Source organism: Benincasa hispida, chromosome 2 (assembly GCF_027475165.1).
Source record: "Benincasa hispida cultivar pf3 chromosome 2, pf3_genome.v1.1, whole genome shotgun sequence".
Classification (NCBI taxonomy): domain Eukaryota; kingdom Viridiplantae; phylum Streptophyta; class Magnoliopsida; order Cucurbitales; family Cucurbitaceae; genus Benincasa; species Benincasa hispida.
This window is the reverse complement of record NC_143479.1, coordinates 65,607,615-65,627,352: the sequence shown is the minus strand read 5'-3', so window position 1 is coordinate 65,627,352 and position 19,738 is coordinate 65,607,615. Positions and strand designations below refer to the sequence as shown.

Genomic DNA, 19,738 nt, shown 5'->3' with positions numbered 1-19,738 from the left:
AATATATACTTCTCCATCATTCAAGAAAAACAATACACAAAGGGAGTAGTTAGGAAAATTGGCTACTGTTAAATACTCGCCATACTCGATCCTCGCTACACGCTCTTTGCTACTGAATACTAGATACTCGATATTCTTAACTCGATGCTTAATGTTTCATAGCTTTCTCTCCCCTTATACTCGCTCCACTAGGAGCTACTCACATGTCTCAATGCATTCTCACAAACTCACACTCACTCGTTCTCTTTACTATGTTCATATGTCTCATACAACGTCAAAAAGGTAAAAAAAAGTGAACAAAAAAAGAGAAAAAAAGCTAACACATTTACTCACTTGAGGTGTGAGACAATATAGTGAAATGATCTGAATGCCTTTATAACTTGATTTTTGTCAAGAAAAACAGGCTTTGTGAAGTGGGTTTTTTGGAGGGAAAGTGAGCTTGATTTTCTCTTTTGTGTTTCAGTTCTGTTTGTTCTTAGTTAATATAAAAAAAATTACTTCACATTTCAAGAAATTGATTTGAAAGAATAGTGAGAATTGTCAGAAAATTCTCCAATTTGTGTATGTTCGTACATGAGCATTAACTACAAAGCAAGTCTTCTGATGGGCGTAGGCAATTCAAAATGATTGATATACATTAATCGAGTATCGAGTATACACGTATCGATTGCACAAGTATCGAGTGATCATGCATCTGGGTATCGAGTGACCGTGCATCGAGGATCTTATGACGAGCCAACAAAAAATAGGTAACGAGCCATCGAGGATTGAGTTCTTTGGTAGTAGTAGGCGCGTGAGGTGCATTTCAAAGGCGAAGCGGTAAAATCACATGTGGATGATGTTAGCAGAAGACTACTTTCCATTACTTTTTTTACAAGTGGTCATTTTTCATTTGGGTCTCCCAAATGAGACCGTACAAAAAACCTCACTAATATTTAGTTGACAACAAATATTATTGATTTATTTATGACTATGATTTATGTTAAAACAATCATATAATTATTATTTTATAATACTATATAATTTATAATACATTAAATAATACATATCTTAACTTTTTAAAAAAATATTGAATCTGTAACCTCTATTTCTAAATGTTTTTATCTTTATTTAATATAATTCTACCTTTTAGAATTTAAAATTCAAAGTCTGAATCAATAAAAACTTAAAAATGTCGTTATCAAAATTATAAATTTAGGAAACTAATTTTTAGAAACAAAATTTGGATTATCCAAGCAACACCGTGAATCTGAGAACATAATCGGATTCTCCAAAAACAGGCACTAAATTTTTTTTTTCCATTCAATTCATCATCATTTCTTCTTCTCTATGCCGTCTTCCTCTGCCAGCAGAGCTTACTGCCGTCGCCGCTCCCTCTCTCCGGTTTAGTTCCGCCTTCGCCGCTATCATTCTTCCACTCGAGCCGCCGTCGTTATCTTTCTTCCGCTCCTGCCACCGCAGCCTCCCTTTTTAGCGGGTTTGTTCTGATTTTATACTCTCTTGTTGTTAATGAAAGAATGGAGTCGTTTCGAGATTTCGATTTTTTTCAAATACAATAGCCGAACAGAAATGAAAAGGAATGCCTTGCGGGAAATTGGACTTTTGGAACTGCCTTTTGATTTATTGCATATATCTTTCACTTTGATCATTTAATTTCCTTGTTTATGCGTCCTTGAATTTTCCAGCATCTCCCACCTTTTCTATTAACTAGAGAATCAATCAAACTGATCTACCGTATTATCCAATTCTCTTCTAATTCCTAGCTTGTAGGAGTTATTTTCATTGATCGAACAACATGAGTCATATTTATGTTTGTAGATTTCAGTTGAGAAGAGATAATAGGTCTTTTTTGAAAGTTGAAATTTTGTCTCTCTCAGATTAACTAATACAATCACCAATGATAATTTTGAATTTGTTAGAAATAAGAACCGTCTTTGTTCTTTGTACTTTGTGTAGAACATGTTTAGGGTAGAATAGGCATATATTAAAACGTGGAGTACTTATAGTTAGGGGACCTATAGATTCTAGTTATAAATATGGATAAAGATGTGTGTGTGTGTCTGTATATATATAAAAGACTTTTCGCGACTTTAAACTAGTTGATTATAGACTTCTAGTTGAAAGGAACAATTTTGATTTCTAGTTAGAAGCTTCTTTCAGATTCCTTCTTCTTCCCCATAACCGCACCTAAAATGCTTTCTGTTTTTCTGCTAGGTATGATTTTCTTTCGTTTTTCTGAATTTGATCATTTCAATCCATCATTCACCCCCCATATCATTCTCTCCCCCCAATTTTACCATTCTGGGTACTGTTTTCTAATTCAGGCAGCAGAGTGCTGCATTTGTCAGGATGAAGACAGTCTCAATAACTTAGAAGCTCCTTGCATGTAGCTGTAGTCTTAACTCTGAAGGTATTGGCAACATATCCCTTTTTCTTAATTATTGGTTCAACATGGTTTATAATTTGGTTTATGAACAGAACTTCCCATTGCCATAGTTTATTAATTTGATCGTCTTTTCCACTACATTGTGTGTATAGTGGTTAAGAAAAACAGTTGTTTGGCTTTGGCTTAGGGAACTGTTGGGCTGCTACATCATCTAGCTTTGGTTCTTGGTTTTCAGATGGATAACAAGACTCTGTACGATGCTAGAATTGCGAGTAGTTGGAGGAGACATGAGCTGGGATTTCTGATTCTCTATGCGTTATCTTTTTACTTCTTTATAATTCATCGTTCCCTTCATCTTTCTCGAGGTACTCATTTTTTCTGTTTTAGCATTTCATATTCTATGTTGTACTGCTAAATTTCATAATTTCCTTTTTTTGTCATGCGTTTTTTGATTAACAGATCACTATGTCAAACTCTATGGCTTGCGTTCTGGTTGGATCTTTCCTCCTCGTCTCAATGTGTGCATTTTATTTCCTTTTCTATTGTTTGTGTTTTATTTATTTTTTATTTTTTAAATTTTATTTTATTTATTATTATTATTATTTTAACTAGTCATTTTTAAACCTGGAAGAAGTGAAGCTTTGTGTTGTTTCATATTTTCTGCGGTAGGATTTGTCAGATGCCCAGTGGAGAAACTTTCGAGGAAATCTGCCCATTCTAACTGTTGTTTTCCTAATTTACGCTTTGGTGGCAAATGTTTTGAGATCCCAGTTTCTTCTAAGGGCTAAAGGAATGTCAATTGTCTGGCTTATAATTTCATTCACTTACCTTTTGTATCTCCATCAAGCTTGGTATTTCCTCAAGACAATGCTGATAATACTGTTTGTACTTCAAACTATTTCATTTTCTTTTTTTAAATATTAATCACATGTACTTGTTTCTCCCTCCTTTATGCAGTGTCATATTCATCATCTCAATTGCCTCACTCAATTTTCTTATCATTAAGGTTTATACTGCTCCCTTTACATTTGCCCGCTTGTTATTATTATTTTTTTTGAAAAGGAAACAAAACTTTTCATTGATTTATGAAAAGAGACTAATGCTAAAAAATATATGATACAAGACACTACATATAAATAAATTAATACAAATAATGACAAATAACCCTTAAACTAAGAAAATAAAAGTGTGCCAATCCAAATGAATATCCTGAATGGAAAAATTATCAAAAGACTTCGATAAAGATTGCCGGGATGAGTTTTGAAGACGAGCAAAGCCCAAACGATATGACCAAGGAGTTAATTTATCGTGAAAAACTTTTTAAACATGCAATTCATTTAGATTCATTGATTTCAAATAAGGTTGCAAACTTGCAACAAGATATCCTTTTTTAATGTGATTGTTTAGTATGTAGGTGCATATTGCATAATGAATACATTATGATGAAATTTGCACTCATTGAGCTGATTTTGTTAGGTTTAGATTAGAATTGACTGATGATGCTTATGAATTATGATGTCGTCTTTATTACTTATGTCTCCTTCTCAATTTTAACAGGCATTGGGAGAAAGTGCCATTGCTCAACTACTTTTTCCTAATTTAGACTAAAGTCTGGAGTAGATTTTTGAACCAATATATAGGTATTTGGAATCAGGAAGAACTAAAATTGGCTCTTGGGAAGTCCTGATCAAATTTAAAGATTTTTATGCTTTTGTAGCACGTTGGGAAGCTTTGGAGACCATCCAACACCAATTTCCAAAATTTTATCTTTTAGACAAGGTATCCAGAGGGATAATTTTAGGCCTCCACTAGGGAATGTGTTGACATTCAGAAAGGTGGAGGGAACAATGTAACTTCCGGAAGTTAGTTAGTGTAGTTAGTTTGAGTGTAAGCATGAGGCAAGATATGAGCTTCCCCCTCAAATTAGTTAGTTTGGTTCCTGTAAGTTGAGTTGTGCACTCTTTCATTTAACAAATTGTAAACACCAGTGATGTAGAGTTATTCGGCTGGTCTTGTTTTGCTATGATTCTTGGTTGTAATTTTTGTACATATTCGTTAGTTGATGTTTTTGTTTATATTACAATCGACGGTGTTGGGCGGCGACGAGTGCCATTGATGGTGAAGGATGAAGATGGAAGAAGGAGAGGGAGAAAGAAGAGAGAGAAGGAAAAGTAAAAGATTTTTTTAAAAGTATAATAATTAAAAAATTAGATTCTTTTTTGATAGAAAGTAGGTGCCATGTTAGTTTTTCATTATTAATTAATTAACTGAAAAACTGACAGAGGGATCAAAAATGCTACCAAATGCAAACCTTAGGTAAAATTTTTGAGTTTGAAAATTCAGGGACCCAAATGCAACTTGAACCAAACTTCAAGGATGGAAACTATACTTTTTCCTAGTTGTATTCATTGGTACTTGTGTTATTACTTTCTTTTTGATAACAGGCACCCGTGTTATTTCGTGGACTTCCTTTTCATGGTTGTTAATAGTGATGTTTGTCATTTGTCATTTTATGGATAAGATATTTATCTTTGCCGGTTCTCCTTTGATTGAACTTCAAGCAGATCTTTGCTCGAACAAAGTCCTTTTTGTATCTACTCTGGACTTTCAACTTATATTTCCTTCTTTCTAATCGCGTATATGAAGGTTATTCATTCTCAGCAATTGGGTGAGTTTTGTTATTCTAGAATATTAAGCACATTTCAATGAGTAGTTGAAAGAGAGTTTTTCCTGTCGTCTTCTCTAGAATATGCTTACTACTAGCATTTACATTTTGCTTTTTCTTGTCATGGATAGACTACGGTGGTCATACTTGGACAACTTTCGAGGAACATTTAGGTGGCAGATTTGCTTTAACTTTGGTAATTTCTTATCGTTTATTCACTAATTATGGACCTATATCTGTGGTTCCATCCTAGTTGATACATCGATATCATTTGTTTTGAGAACTCGGCCTCATAAATCTGGGTACTCTCTTTTTTTTTTTTGGGGGGGGGGGGGGGGGGGGGGTTGTGTGAATGAGTTACCTTTACTCTGTTTTGGAACTGGTAATATCAGACGATCAAGTTTAGGCATGGTATAAATATAGCTTGTCTCTTGGCTAGGAATTCAGGTGTTCCTTTTAACATAAGGTAAAAACCATAATTGGAGAATTGGGAAAAACAAGCATAAATATATATATATATATATATATTTTTAAAAAAACAATAACATTACCAAGTGGGACATAAATAATTTGATAACTTGAGAAATTGAAATCTATTGGTTAATGACACTAATTTTATAACTTGAGAAATTGAAATCTATTGGTTAATGGCACTCAGTCATTGTTGTTTTAAAATTGGAAAAGTAAATGTTTAATCAAAGCAAAGATCTACAGAGTTGTTCATGCTCTTTTAATTTGTTCAACAAGTTTTTTTTCCTTTGTAAATAGTGTAGAAAACTATCGAAATGAATATCCATCTGCTATTTTAATGTTTTATTTGAATTTGGTTCCAACAGTTGTTTTGCGCATGATAAGCTTTGGGTATGATTACCATTGGGCATATGGCCATTCTCATTTTGATCAGAAGGTATATTCGCATTCATTCTTGTTAATGGGAATTAATCTTTTTGTATGTTCCATTTATCATCGTAGTTTGTTTTTTTATATAAGATGTTGCTTTCTTGTTCTTACCAAAATCAACAATCATTAGTATTCTTTTTACTACTACTTTTACGGGCTTCGATCTCACGGACACATCTTAGGGGAAGAAGTGATTTGGTCAACATATAAAATTTAAAGTGAACCTCAGAGGAACTAAAGGAATTCCAAAATAGGCCTCTAGTTGCCATTACTGCATTTTCTTTGTTGTTTTAAAATTTATGATAAGGAAAAACAGAAGAGATTTTGAAGGATAAGTTTGATTATCGAGTCTGCTTCTGTTTGCACTAGAGTGAGTCTGTTATCCTATCTTTGCTTCAAGAATGTGTTGGCTAGATCTAGTTTCTTTTTGTGCAAGAATGTTGATGAAGTCATTATTTTTTTCCTCGATCATATCTAATCCACTTGACTAGATCTCATTTTATCTCCTCTTCTGTTTCTTTGTTCTTTTTAGTAGTTGATCTTATAATTCTTAAAAAGAACAAAATAAGTGAAAAATCGATCAATACCTTGACGCTTCCTTCTAATGAAAATGCAATTTTTGGCCCCCTAAAAATCTGTTCTATTTTTTTGAAACGGAAACAACGCTTTTTATTGTTGAAATGAAAAGAGACTAATGCTCGAAGTAGAATAAGTCATAATAAGCAAGATACAACAAATATAACCGAATATAGCCCATAGGTGAACTAGCCCATATTGTTGTTCTAATTGTATAGATTATGTTTTCTGGTGATTGCAGAAGCATAGTCAACGTTGTGAAGTTTGTAAATTGGGAGGAACTTGCTACCAACTTTTACAGGTTATTTGATGTTCACTGAAGATTGAAGTATAACTTTATTTAAAGTTTTCTTAAAAAAAAAAAAGACTTTATCTTTAGTTACTGGATCATTAAATGAATGAGGCACGAAGGTTTTGTTTGATACTTGCAAATACTTTTCTTTTTACCCAGGAGAAAGGTGTCCAAGATGACAAATTTACATTTACCATATACCTCTGCTACTTGGTCTTTGCGCCTCTTTATCTTGCTGGGCCAATTGTGAGCTTTAATGCATTTGCCTCGCAGGTCTGCCTTATTTGAATGCTTCTGATTCTATTTTAACCTTCTCTGCCCTTCCATTTGCAATTATGGTTTTGGTTCATTTCATTACTTTAATTTTTTTTAATTTCCAAACTTCATTCTGAGATCTTTACGACGGAATAAGTTTCTTGTTGCCTTCAATATGCTGAAATTCATTATTTTCTTGTAGCTAGATGTGCCACAGAATAATTACAAACTTAGAGATTTGGCTTGGTATGGTTTACGTTGGACATTCAGCTTTCTCCTAATGGAACTAATGACGCATCTTTTTCATTACAATGCCTTAGCTATCAGGTGAATTATATACAAACAGGTGTCGGGAGCTCCTTTTCTATTTACACATTGTAGTAACTTGATTTAACTCTTTGTCAGTGGTTTGTGGAAACAGCTATCTCCATTGGACGTGTTCATTATTGGATATGGGGTAAGATCACAACACAAACGATTATCTTGATTAAAACTCTCTTTGGCATGCATTTCTTATATGGAAATTCAGTAGTAATGCACACTGTACACGTTAGAAAGCATGTATAATTGGTCTTATCATAGTTGCTTCTGATGTTATAGAGATTTGTCATCCCTATCTCTATGTGAGAGTACTAGTTAGGACCTGGGGTATATGGGTAATATTAGTAGGATATCAGTAAGGAGTTTTATGGGTAATTAACTAGTGGTGTCTTGGTTATAAATAAGAGGTGTTGGGCACCTTAGCGGGAGTAGATCTTTTTGTTAGAATTTCCATTGTGGGACTTGGGGAAAGAGTAGCCCACTCAAAAGGCTATGATAAATTGTATTTTCTTTACTGATATTGTAATATATATTTTGTGTTTTATTGTATTTTTTGCACATTGAGTGCTCTTTCAAGAAAGGAAGAATGTAATATTTCTAAATATATTTTAGTAAGCATATTTAGATATCTTATCATCTTTGATGTAACCTAAGGGATAAAGGGAGAATATCCTCCAAGAATCAGGCTTTAGAATCTTTACTTGAATGAAAGTTGTGATGAATACATGAGAGGAATTCTCTATTTATAGAGAATTCAAAGCAAATTAAAACCCACTAGAAAACTAAAAGGATCAACCAATGACTTAACCAAGATTAATATGAATTTACTCTCTATCCTACCAAATCTTCCTTTCTTATAAATGTATCTTTGCAAGGAGATTTTGATTTCCACCCTCCTTCTCTTGAAGTCTTCTAGTTCTAAGTTTGAGGTAAAAGTTCTCACTTGCAAAGTATGCTTATGACATGATAAGAACAAGTAATATAAAATCAAGATATGAAGAATTATTCTAATTTTCTAAATTTGTGTGATTAAAAAAACGTATTGATGTATATAAACTTTTGTTTATATTGAATAAACCATTCTCTTTCATTTATTCTCAATGAAAATTGTTTCCATAAAAAGAAAAATGAACAAACCATGTGCATTGCATGCAAGTCACATGATATGCCGACGTCTGTAGTTCTGATGGTTTACTTTTGGGATTGTTTTTGATTGCGTTAAATTGTGGTCTTCGGTTCAAATCTTTTTGGAATTAGTCTATTACATTACTTTCAGCTAATTGATAAAACATATTCTAATTTCTTTGGTCTAAGGTGGATGTCTTGTATCACTCCTCTTGTGTAGTTCTTAATAATGAAAAAAATCTTATATCACTCTTGTATACATATTTATGATGAAAGTTTTGTTTTATTTTGTTTTTTTTTCTCTCTAAAAAAAAAAGAAAAAAAATACAGAAAACAGATGAGTGAAAATGAATACAAAACTAAACTATTACCAATGTCAATGGCCTGGAGTTACAAACTTACACTCTAGGATGCATTCTCTATTCCTTGAATGATTGAATTAAGTATTTAACACTCTTATGGTGTGACATTGTTACTGTGACAGGTCTTAAATTTTATGTGGCTAAAGTTTTTTCTCATATGGCGTTACTTCCGCTTATGGTCCCTGGTATGTGACCTGTTTGTGTTACATGTTCCCTTTTCTATGTGTGATGTGATGCTTATGTAAGAATATGGGTCTCTTCATATGTTCACAATAGCATGATATTATCTACTTTGATCCCATTCAATCTAAGCTTGTATAGTTGTATTCGTGGGACCCTGGTCTCATATACCATGGACTTCCCCATCTCAGAATTGAATTTGCAACCCTTATCAGTTTATTATTCTTTTGTGTTTTAGTGGTTACTTTATTGCATTATTGTAGATATGTGGCATTGATGTCCCAGAAAATATGCCAAGGTGCATCAATAATTGCTATAACTTGGAAGGATTCTGGAAAAGTTGGCATGCTTCTTACAACAAATGGCTTGTCAGGTGTAAACTTAGATTCTTGATATTAGATTTCTTTGGTTCTTCAATTTCTTCATCTGACTTGAAAGTTTTGTCTCATGTCATTAAAGGTATATGTACATTCCCCTCGGGGGATCCAAAAGGAAAGTGTTCAATGTTTGGATTGTATTCACATTTGTTGCAGTCTGGCATGATTTAGAATGGTAAACGGAGCATTCATATTATCATCCACGGTCCATTCAGTTATTAAGATGGAAGTACAGCTTATGCTATGCTATGTATGGTTAATATTTCATCGATGCAGGAAGCTCCTATGGTGGGCATGGTTGACATGTTTATTCTTTGTTCCTGAAATGATCATGAAGTCAGCAGTGAGTACGTTTAAGGTGATATTTCTTCTCTTTTTGTTCATTTACCATGAATCACAAACCTCAATATTCCTTTGTTATTCTTTTTCTCATTTAGCTACAATAATCAGTATTTACTGTACAAAAGGATTTGGGGTTGTACTCTCTCTTTTTTCAATCTAATAATCATTGAAGAGTATGTTTGTAGGTTTGCCATGGGATACGAAAATATATACAACAAACAGATAAAGAAAGGGATAATGTAGTGTACTCAATCAAGTATTAAACCGTAAATCCCTGAGAATGCAAATTCTCTTTTCAGATGCAGTTATTTCCTAAAAAAGGAAAAAAAAACTTCTGCTGTGACTTTAGGGACACGGAACACGGACATGACACAATCCTGATGTGGTGACATGCCAATTTCCAAAAATGTAGGAAACAGGCTTTGAAGGGAAATGAAATAACCAAGTTCAACTAATAAGACTTGAGGAATCAAACTAAGAACTGCAAAATGACAATTAGGTCAAAAGATTAATAAGCTCCTATATTTATACACATTCTATAACACAGATAAACGAAATAAGCAAGCTCAGTTATAATACTTAATGAATCAACTTGTAGCTATATGATAAACGAAATCAGCTGCAACTGGGAGGTAGAGGCTAGAAAAACTTGCAAAGGATCACGGATTGGTGGGGAAGGGGGGTATATGCCTATCCTCTATCCCTCTCCCTCTTCTTTCTCCTTTTGATTTGTTTTGTTTTGTTTTTTTGTTGGAAAAAAAATTTGTGCAAAGGGAGGAAGGAGTAAGGGAAATAAAAGAGAAAAGGAAGGGGAAATAAAAAAAAAAAAAAAAAGAAGGTAAAGAAGAAAAGAGGAAAAAAAGAGGTGGAGATGATGATGACCGGTGGTGGTGGGTGACATTGATGGAGAAGGGAAAGGTTAGGAGGAGGAAGAGGGGGGAAATTGTTTTCTTAATAAGATTGGATTGCCACATCAGCTTCATGTTAATAATTAATGAAATATTGATGGCAGGGGCCAAATGTAGAGTTTGTAAATTCAAAAATTAAAATTCTAGTGAACTTAAACCTCGGGGACCAAAAGTGGAATTTTCTTAAAATCATATATAAGTTACTGTTTCATATTTGTTGATATTTTATGGATAAAATCATTTCAAGAAAATATGGGCTAACCATGTAAATTTACTAAGATATATATTTTTAAAGTTGAAGGGGTTTGACCCCCGAGCCTACAAATTAAATTATTCTTTGGCAGAGACTTGGAAGAAGCGGGATGTTGTGTATTTTATTACGTCTTGGTGTATGAATAATAGTTCTTTCTATAACTATATTGCTTACTACTGTCATTGCTCATCGCAAAAGTCCTCTGTTGCCCAAGTTAACTTGGTAGCAGAGAATGTATCGTTTTCCCCTATGGTTTTTATTTTTTCATTCTTTATAAAGATCTTGTTTCCTTCAAAATGAAAATGTCTTAGCAACTCGATCTTTTATTACTGATGTTATCAGGCTGAGAGTGCTATTACAGAGTTTGTTCTCCGAGAACTTGGTGCAATTGCTGGTGCCATCACAATCACCTGTCTCATGGTATGTCCATCGCAATCCTATCAGAGTTTTTTGTTATTTAGTTCAAGAAAATCTCAACGTTTTTTTTTTTTAAGTTCAATACCATGTAGGGGTGTGGGCCTTCGAACCTTTGGCCTTTTGAACAATTCAAAATATATACCTTAACCGGTACTATACTCGGTTGTAGGGGTGGAAACGGTTCGGTTCGGTTTGGTGGTCAAACCGAACCGAACCGATTTATTGGTTCAAACTGAACCGAATCGAACTGCATATGCGGTTCGGTTCGGTTTCAAATTCGGTTTTGACATTTTTAAAAAATCCATGTTATATTCTTTTTTAATTAAAAGCGGTTCGGTTCGGTTCGGTTTTAAATTCGGTTTTACTCTTTTTTTTAATATATAAATAAATATATATATATTAGTTAAAAACGGTTCGGTTCGGTTTTAAATTCGGTTTTTGAAAGTGAAACTGAACCGAACCGAATTTTTCGGTTTTACTTAGTTTTCGGTTCGGTTTGGTTCGGTTTTTGCGGTTTGAATGACCACCCCTACTCGGTTGGCATTTTTTATGCATTCATTATATTTCCCATTTGATCAATCAGAGTATTTTTGTGGAGTCAAATATGCCTTCACTCAAGAAAGGGAATCATGCTTATGTCAAAGAAACACGGCCTAATGATCTCCTTTATGCAGGTTGCAAACTTAGTTGGATATGTTATTGGACCATCAGGCATTAATTCTTTGGGATCTAGATTCCTGAACAAACAAGGTTCCGTATTAGTAGCGCATTAAAATCTTTTGTTCTTTTATTTTTATTCTTTTTCTTGTGAATTAATTATCTAATATAGAAAAAGAACTTACGAAGCCATTATGACCATACTAAAGAACAAACTTTTACAGGATTTCCTGTTCTGGGTGGCATGTTTGTAACATTTTATGTGGGGACAAAGGTAAGGACAAAGATATGCCTAGTCGTTCTTTTGAAAATAAAGTTTATATACCGTATCATATGCAGTGTGGAACTTTTTGTTCTTTGGTTTATCTGGCATTATTTATTATTATTTTTCTTTTGCAGCTCATGTTTCACATTCGCGATGCTGAACGGAAGAGGTAACAAGTGTTTTGTCAATGATATTGGACAAACACTATAGCGTGAAGTGCAAGAGTTCAATTTTGAACCTGACTGTTGAAACATCAACGATGGTATCTGAGCATATGATAATGATACATGATGCGGTAGATCAATTCATGAGAACCTTTTCTCACATTAAGTTTTTTTCTGTCACCTTCCGGGCAAGCTGCTTTGATTTCCCTATAGCTTGCGTTCATCGGTGGCTACAATTTCCTCTATTTTCCCTCTGATGATACAGTGGACCAATTTGCAACGATATTCTTCTCGAGGAATCCCAAAACTTCAAAATTTTTTTGAAGGGAAAATATAATTTCAAGAAATCTAGAGATGATATTTTTGTTCTCTCACTTCTCATGCCCAAATATCCGCAATTCTTTTGTTAAACTACTGAGTAGAAATATTTTCTCTATTGACCACCTAATTGCAGCTGCAAGGAGCTACCTCGGTTAATGTTCGCCCCTTTATATAAAATTTGAAAGGTTAATACAAAGAATACTTTTTATTGGAAACACATTTGCCATAATGACTGAAAAATTTCCCATCCCCAGAGATTAGGAATCTCTTGAAGAATTACATGGCTGCTCAATATTTTTGAAAACTAAGTTATGCTATTACCAATTTAATGTCCATTTTGATTTTCTTTTTGTTACGTCTTTTGAGTTGAAAAGACTCGTGTACATGATAGGCATTTAATGAAACAAGCCTCTGCCCATACTTGCGTATTTACTTGTTAACCCTTTAATTTGAAGTTTTGAAAATCTGGGGCATTGGGTTTCTTCTATAGGTGTTAAGGATGGTAAAAAATATGGTTAAAATTTCATTTTATATTTTGATAGTTCTATTTTGGTCTTTTTCTTACTTTCAATGGTCTAGTTTTAATTCACAAAATTCACGTAGTTTTAATCCCCGATCTCTACTATTAAATTATTATTAACAATCAGATGAGTTGTTCAAGAAATATTAGGTACTTGGCCAAAGGAATGAGAATGACTTTATGCTTCAAGAGGAACTCCATTCTGAGTACAACGTAAGTCATCCATGCGCTTCCATTTGCCTATTTCCAGGGATACCCTTTTTGATGTCCCCATAACGGGGAATGCTTCAGAGTTAACAACTTTCATCTTGCTTGTGTCTCTTTTGACCTTCAATCTTAGACGTTGGGCCTCTGACTCCGAAATGAAATTATGGGTTGCCTTTTAGTCTACCATAGTGCCTTTTGCAAGTTTGAGTTGATGATTGCATCAATGACATAAGTCCCCTTTCTAAAGCATCCTTATGATAGGAAATTTTCTTTTGGATTGCTGACAAAAATTTCAATGCTCCCACTTAAGGAGTTTCCCAATTCTCTTCTTCCTTTTCAACTTTAACTTTGGCCTCTGTTTCACTATTATATTGTATCGAGGCTTGTAAGGCTGTCAAGGAAGCTCGATGCGGGCACTCGACTACTTGGTGAGGGCCTTTGCACAAAAAGAAAGAGAGGGGTCTTTGTTGACTTGGGTTTGCTTGATAGGGCTCTTGGAAGGGGCTTGCACCCGTGGTTTGCGGTTTCTTGTCATTCACAAAGTTCTTCGATGGATTCGGCTTGAGAGCTTTATTCCGTTGATTCTACATTTGTGTATTTTTCTTTTGAGGAGCTTGTTCACCACTGTAGTCAAGTAATCTTTTTGCTACGGCTAGGATGGAAGCAAGATCTTGAACTTTTTGCTCGTATGATTTAGTTCTCGCCCATGGCTTTAGTCCTTCGACAAAGCAGAACACTTTATCCTTCTTGGACATCCCTGATGTCTAACATGACAGTTGATAAATGTTTCACATAGTCTCTGATTGTCCCTGTGTGTTTAAGTTCCTGTAATTTCCTTCTTGCAATGAACTCGACATTCTCGGGGAAGAATTGGGCCCTTAGTTCTTTCTTGAGATCTTCCTATTTTTCAACGGTGCACAAACCATTATGAATATCATTTATTTTGGATCTCTACCACAACTTTGCATCATCAGCAAGATGCATAGAGGCCAATGTCACTTCCATTTCTTCGGCTACGGTTTCACTTGCTTTGAAATACTGTTTCATGTCAAAGATAAATTCTTAAGTTCTTTAGCATCACGGTTCTCGTTGAAAACTTTGGGCTCTAGGATCTTGAACTTGCTTAATACAATACATGTCTGGTTCGGGGTCTGGTTCCCCATCGCACGTATTGTCAAATTCACTTACGTCTTCATTTCGGCCATCTAAACTTTGATGGCATCTATTGTTGCTCTAAAGTTGTTGGTCAGGTCATTGTATCAAGCTCTTTGACACACTCTTCCATGTATGCGATAGAGCTCGTGGAGCTATCCCCACACTCAAAACTACCAGGCCGTGTAGTCTTGTGTTCCAACGAATCAATTTTCAGTGTCAATTCTTTTATTGGCAGCCCATCTACTCAGGCAATCAGTGCCTCAATTCCTTCGACCTTTTCCTCTAACCCATCAAGCTGGGTTTGGACATATCTCACTTCGTTGGGTAATTCCCCCAGATACAAAAATTGCTCTTCAATCTCAATAAGTCACTCAAGTTGCGACTTTGACAATTACTTCGTGATTGCGGTCTTTACTAGTTAAGGAGCCAACTAAGCTCTTATTCCACTTGTCACAATCGTGGTCTTTTGTATACGAGACAGGCGATTGTGCAACACTTGCTCTAATCCGGTAAGCAAATCAATCGTGTAGAAATCAAAAGTCGCAAACAACGTCGGTATATGATGTAGCATCAACTAACGTTTTGAGAGAAAATGGTTTTACAAAACGCGAGAGAGGAAAAGCATTGAAAACATCATTAAGAATGCATTGAAGATTGACAATTGCAAGAAAGCCTTGATTGCAAAGAGTACATCAATACATCAGTTGTGGAGTTGACTAGTGGGTCTCCCCTATAGTACATTGTGAGCAATTTCTAAAATACCCAGCTTGCATATCAAAAGTGGTGAACAGTCACTCGCTTGGAAATCAACTTGAAATAAAAAACAACTTGCTAAACTAATTACAAGACTCAAAGATAGGATGATTGAGGATGGTTTGGACATGTGGCCATGGGCTAACATTACCCTGGACGAGCATGCCCAAGACACCATGGAACTCATCTACGTGCCATTTATTTATTATTTTTATTTGCCAACTCATTTGGTTGTTCATAATAATTTAATAACTAGACCATTTTTAAAAGTACAAAAACTAAAATAGAACAAATAAACCAAAATGGTATTTTAAAAGAAAAAAAATCAAACAAACCAAGCTGATAGACCAAAGTCGACGGAATCAAAGTCAATCGGATGGTTTTATGAAGAATTCGGTCGATGTTGGTTAGTTGGAGTTGTTGGGGAAATTTTTTTCGACTGGTTGATCGGTTTTCTTTTACTAGTATTAAAAAAGAAGGAATGATGTCGCTTGTAGCTGCAAATTGTGATGTCTAGAGTTTCAGCTAAGATTAATTATTTTTTTTTGCTCAATTGTTGGATTATTTTTCCATTTTAAAGTTGAGGCTGTTGTGAATTTGAGGAGCACAACGAGAACACAGATGCCAATAAAATATATTATTAATATAATATAATATAATATAATATATAGAATAAATAAATAATAAAAGAATATAAATATTGTAAACATCTGTATGAACAAACGCTTGTGATGTAATAATATGAGATATTTTCTTCACTGTTGTCTATGAAATATGAGATATTTTAGTTTCATTAACCACAAACCAATAAACTAAGATCCTTGGTTATTGTTGTAACTTAAGCACGTATGTGGAGACATACAAGTGGATCATGTAACCTAAATGGTCTGTAGTATATGGATAAAGGAGGGAAACCTTATCCTGGTGACACTACAGATACGATCCTCTTTGTACATGTTACAAGTGTTGTAGAGTGCTACAGATGGTCTAATCCTGATCATTCATGTGGAGACATGCGAGCGGGGGTGTCTTATACAAAGGAGTTTATATAAGACCGGACCACGAAATGTTTAGTCTAGTTATATAACGGCGTTCATGTCAGAGACTTTCATTTCACTAGAATGACCATAGGTAACATGATCTTAATCCTGAGTGAGTTGGGAACTCCTGCCTAAGAGAGCGGTCCTTTGATTTGCATGGGTGCGAGTGGTCAGATTGCTGACTCAAACCTACCACTTTGGGGATTCGTCTGATTAAGAAGCTGAGAACTCAGCTACATAAGATGGAATTCACTTCTTCCTCGAAGTAGGGGTAAGTAAATAGATTGCTCTCTTAAGGGCTAATTTCGGGGCTTGAACGATGTGGCGCCACACACTTTCTCATGGCCCGAGAGGTGTTCACTCATAGTAGGACTATGATGTATTATTCATTAGAGGAATTGGTGGTACTTAGGGACTTGGGAACTCCTGCCTAAGAGAGCGGTCCTTTGATTTGCATGGGTGCGAGTGGCCAGATCGCCGATTCAAACCTACCACTTTGGGGATTCGTCTGATTTGGGAGCTGAGAACTCAGCTACATAAGATGGAATTCACTCCTTCCCTGAAGTAGGGGTAAGTAGATAGATTACTCCCTTAAGGGCTGATTCCAGGGCTTGAATGATGTGGTGCCACACATCTTCTCATGGCCCGAGAGGTGTCCACACATAATAGGACTATATTGTATTGTTCATTAGAGGGATCAGTGGTACTTAAGGAGTTGGATGTAACTACAGGGGTAAAGCGGTAAATTGGTCCAGCTATACTTACGAGCATCTGTGAAGGATTATCGTACTACTGATTGGTTATATCCGATGGACACAGAAATATATCTGTGGTAAGAAGAGTGTAGCTATCGGTCTTTAGTGGAATGTCTGACAGTTAACGGATGGGGATCTCGTAGCTAAAGAGTTTAGTCAGTTATTCATGTACCGTTGGAGCTTTGAGCCACAGGTTCATAAGGTCTTCTTAGTAGCTCAATGGATTCAAGTTGAGAATCAATTTTTGGGTCAGTTTGAAGTGTTCAAATTGACAAGAGGGAGTTCAATTATATATGATATGATTGAACGAGTCAATTATATATGATATAGTTTACATGATGTATGAAATACATTAATTGGAGGAAAATGATACAAATATGATTTATATCTAGTAGAGGAGAAAAGACTATGGTTCATATATTGCATATGATGTGATATTAACCATAGGTTATAAATATAATATGATTATATTTTTTTTAATTAAACAATTATAAGATAATTGTTGGCGGTTTTTTCTCCGTAACTGAATAAGATAGTGGGAGGTTGCAATCATTGTTCGTAACTAAAGGATAAAATGAAAATGGTTTTCATTTTGCAAAGACATCAAATAATTGCTCCATGAATTGGTACACTACCTATCGTCTAGCAAACGAACGCATAAACACCATCTCAAAGTTTACTAAACGATCGTGTACACGCGCGCTTTTCCTAAACGATTGCATAATCTTACCTAAACGATCGTTTAGCCTTTTCTAAGCGATCGCGCTCCTGAGCATTTTACTAAATGATCGTTGAAATGATCAAGCCCCTTTTACTACACGATCGTGCACCTTTTACTAAACGATCAAGCACCTGTCTATATGATAGACTTCCGATATCTCCCACTTGCTTGGTCATGGTAAACGATCGTTGCTTCCTCCTTCCCTCTACCAAATCCAACAGAGCCCACACCTCCTGGATTCTCACTCCGAAAATACCGAGGTTTCCGAGTGGTTGTATCCTCCATTGTTGCCTTGTTCGTGAGGAGTTCGTTCGGTGGTAGACGACAGGGGGTTCCATTGTTGCCTTGTTCGTGAGGAGTCCGTTCGGTGGTAGACGACAGGGGGTTTTGGTGGACAATAGGCTTGATGATCTCACCGACAACGAGACTAGCTGGATTGATGAGAGCGAGTTTTAAAGCAAAGAAGAGTTCTTCAATTGGTTTGTCTCTCGTCCCTTTGTTGTTTAATATTTCAAAGCATGCTGCAATTTGTTGTTAAATGCATAACTTGTATGTTTGATTGTGAATGTGGTATTTCAGTCACAATGAGTTTGGAACGATCTTGCTTTCGCTCAGAGGTGCTCTTTGATAAGAGTTCCTTCAGTAATTACAGGGGCATAACAATAAATTGGCCCAACTGTACTTACGAGTGATTTGTGAAGGGTTATCACACTGTTGATTGGTTAATATGGACATAAAAATATATCTATAGTGAGAAGAGTGCAACTGTCGGTCTTTAATGGAATGCCCAACATTTAACGGATGGTGGATCTTGTGACTAAAGAGTTTAGTCAGTTATTCACGTACCGTTGGAGCTTCAAGCTAAAGGTCCATAAGGTCCCCTTGGTAGCTCAATGGATTCAAGTTGATAATCAGATTTTGGGGTTGATTTGAAGTGTTCAAATTAACAAGAAGAAATTCAATTATATGTGATATAATTGGTGTGTTGTATGAGATACATCAAGTGGAGGAATTAATGTGAATATGATTTACATTAAGTACCATAAAATAGAAAAAAAAACTATGGTTTGTATGTTTCATGAGATGAAATATTAAAACTATAGGTTATAAATGTAATATGATAAGTTGATTATCATATTTATTTATATTATATTAATTATATGATAATTAATTTCTTTTTCTCTAATAACTGATTGAGTGGGAGGTTATTGGAAGTTTTATGGTAACTGTGAGATAAAAAGGAAATTTTTTTTTTCCTAATTTTAGAAGTTACTTCATTCGAAAATTGCTCACGGAGACAAGCTATCAAGTGAAAGAGTTTCACTAAGCGATAACGTTGAGAGACTACAAGATCAGCTAAGCGATCACTTACCTTTGACTATACGATAGTTAATCAACTGATCGTTGCTACATGATCGAGTGGCTAAGTCTATACGATAGGCTGTCGTTTACTAAATGATCGAGCACATCGTTTATACGATAGACCAACTTCTTATCTCCCACTTGCTCGATCATCTACTCGATTGTAGACCCCTAATCTCTTCCTCAAGCCAAGATCATACTGTCACACCCCGCTCCGGATTAACTTCTAAGCTTGAGAAAGGGCGTGACTACAGCAGTTATCAACCCTTTGCTGACACTTACTGCCTAATAACTCTTGTGGAATAACTCTGATACCAAAATATAAACTACATACAGCGGAATGTCTTTAGGCCAACAATTTATTAATTTAGAAACATAACATATTTAGAGTCATTATAACACTAGATATACAAGTCCTAAAACCCAAAAACTCTAGTCCCTATATGAACGATAGTAATA

General features: G+C 35.0%; 1 protein-coding gene across 9 annotated transcripts; it reads left to right on the top strand.

Annotated features, from left to right (window-relative positions):
* Positions 1–1,185: 1,185 nt before the first annotated feature.
* Positions 1,186–12,981, top strand: LOC120071148 (MBOAT (membrane bound O-acyl transferase) family protein). 9 transcript variants are annotated; one of them, XM_039023235.2, is made up of 21 exons: positions 1,186–1,477; positions 2,325–2,410; positions 2,574–2,751; positions 2,846–2,904; positions 3,056–3,237; positions 3,344–3,392; positions 4,951–5,054; positions 5,183–5,247; positions 5,888–5,958; positions 6,769–6,828; positions 6,979–7,092; positions 7,277–7,401; positions 7,480–7,531; positions 9,005–9,067; positions 9,326–9,435; positions 9,522–9,614; positions 9,716–9,797; positions 11,285–11,362; positions 12,034–12,109; positions 12,241–12,290; positions 12,416–12,981. In XM_039023235.2, the coding sequence occupies exons 3-21, from the start codon at positions 2,622–2,624 to the stop codon at positions 12,452–12,454; spliced, it is 1,602 nt and encodes a 533-aa protein (XP_038879163.1). In that variant the 5' UTR covers positions 1,186–1,477; positions 2,325–2,410; positions 2,574–2,621; the 3' UTR covers positions 12,455–12,981. The 9 variants fall into 9 exon arrangements, with proteins under 9 accessions (XP_038879163.1, XP_038879172.1, XP_038879162.1 ...); XM_039023244.2 differs by having other exon boundaries at positions 1,218–1,477; positions 2,622–2,751; positions 3,066–3,237; XM_039023234.2 differs by having other exon boundaries at positions 1,218–1,477; positions 2,622–2,751.
* The last annotated feature ends 6,757 nt before the right edge of the window (positions 12,982–19,738 follow it).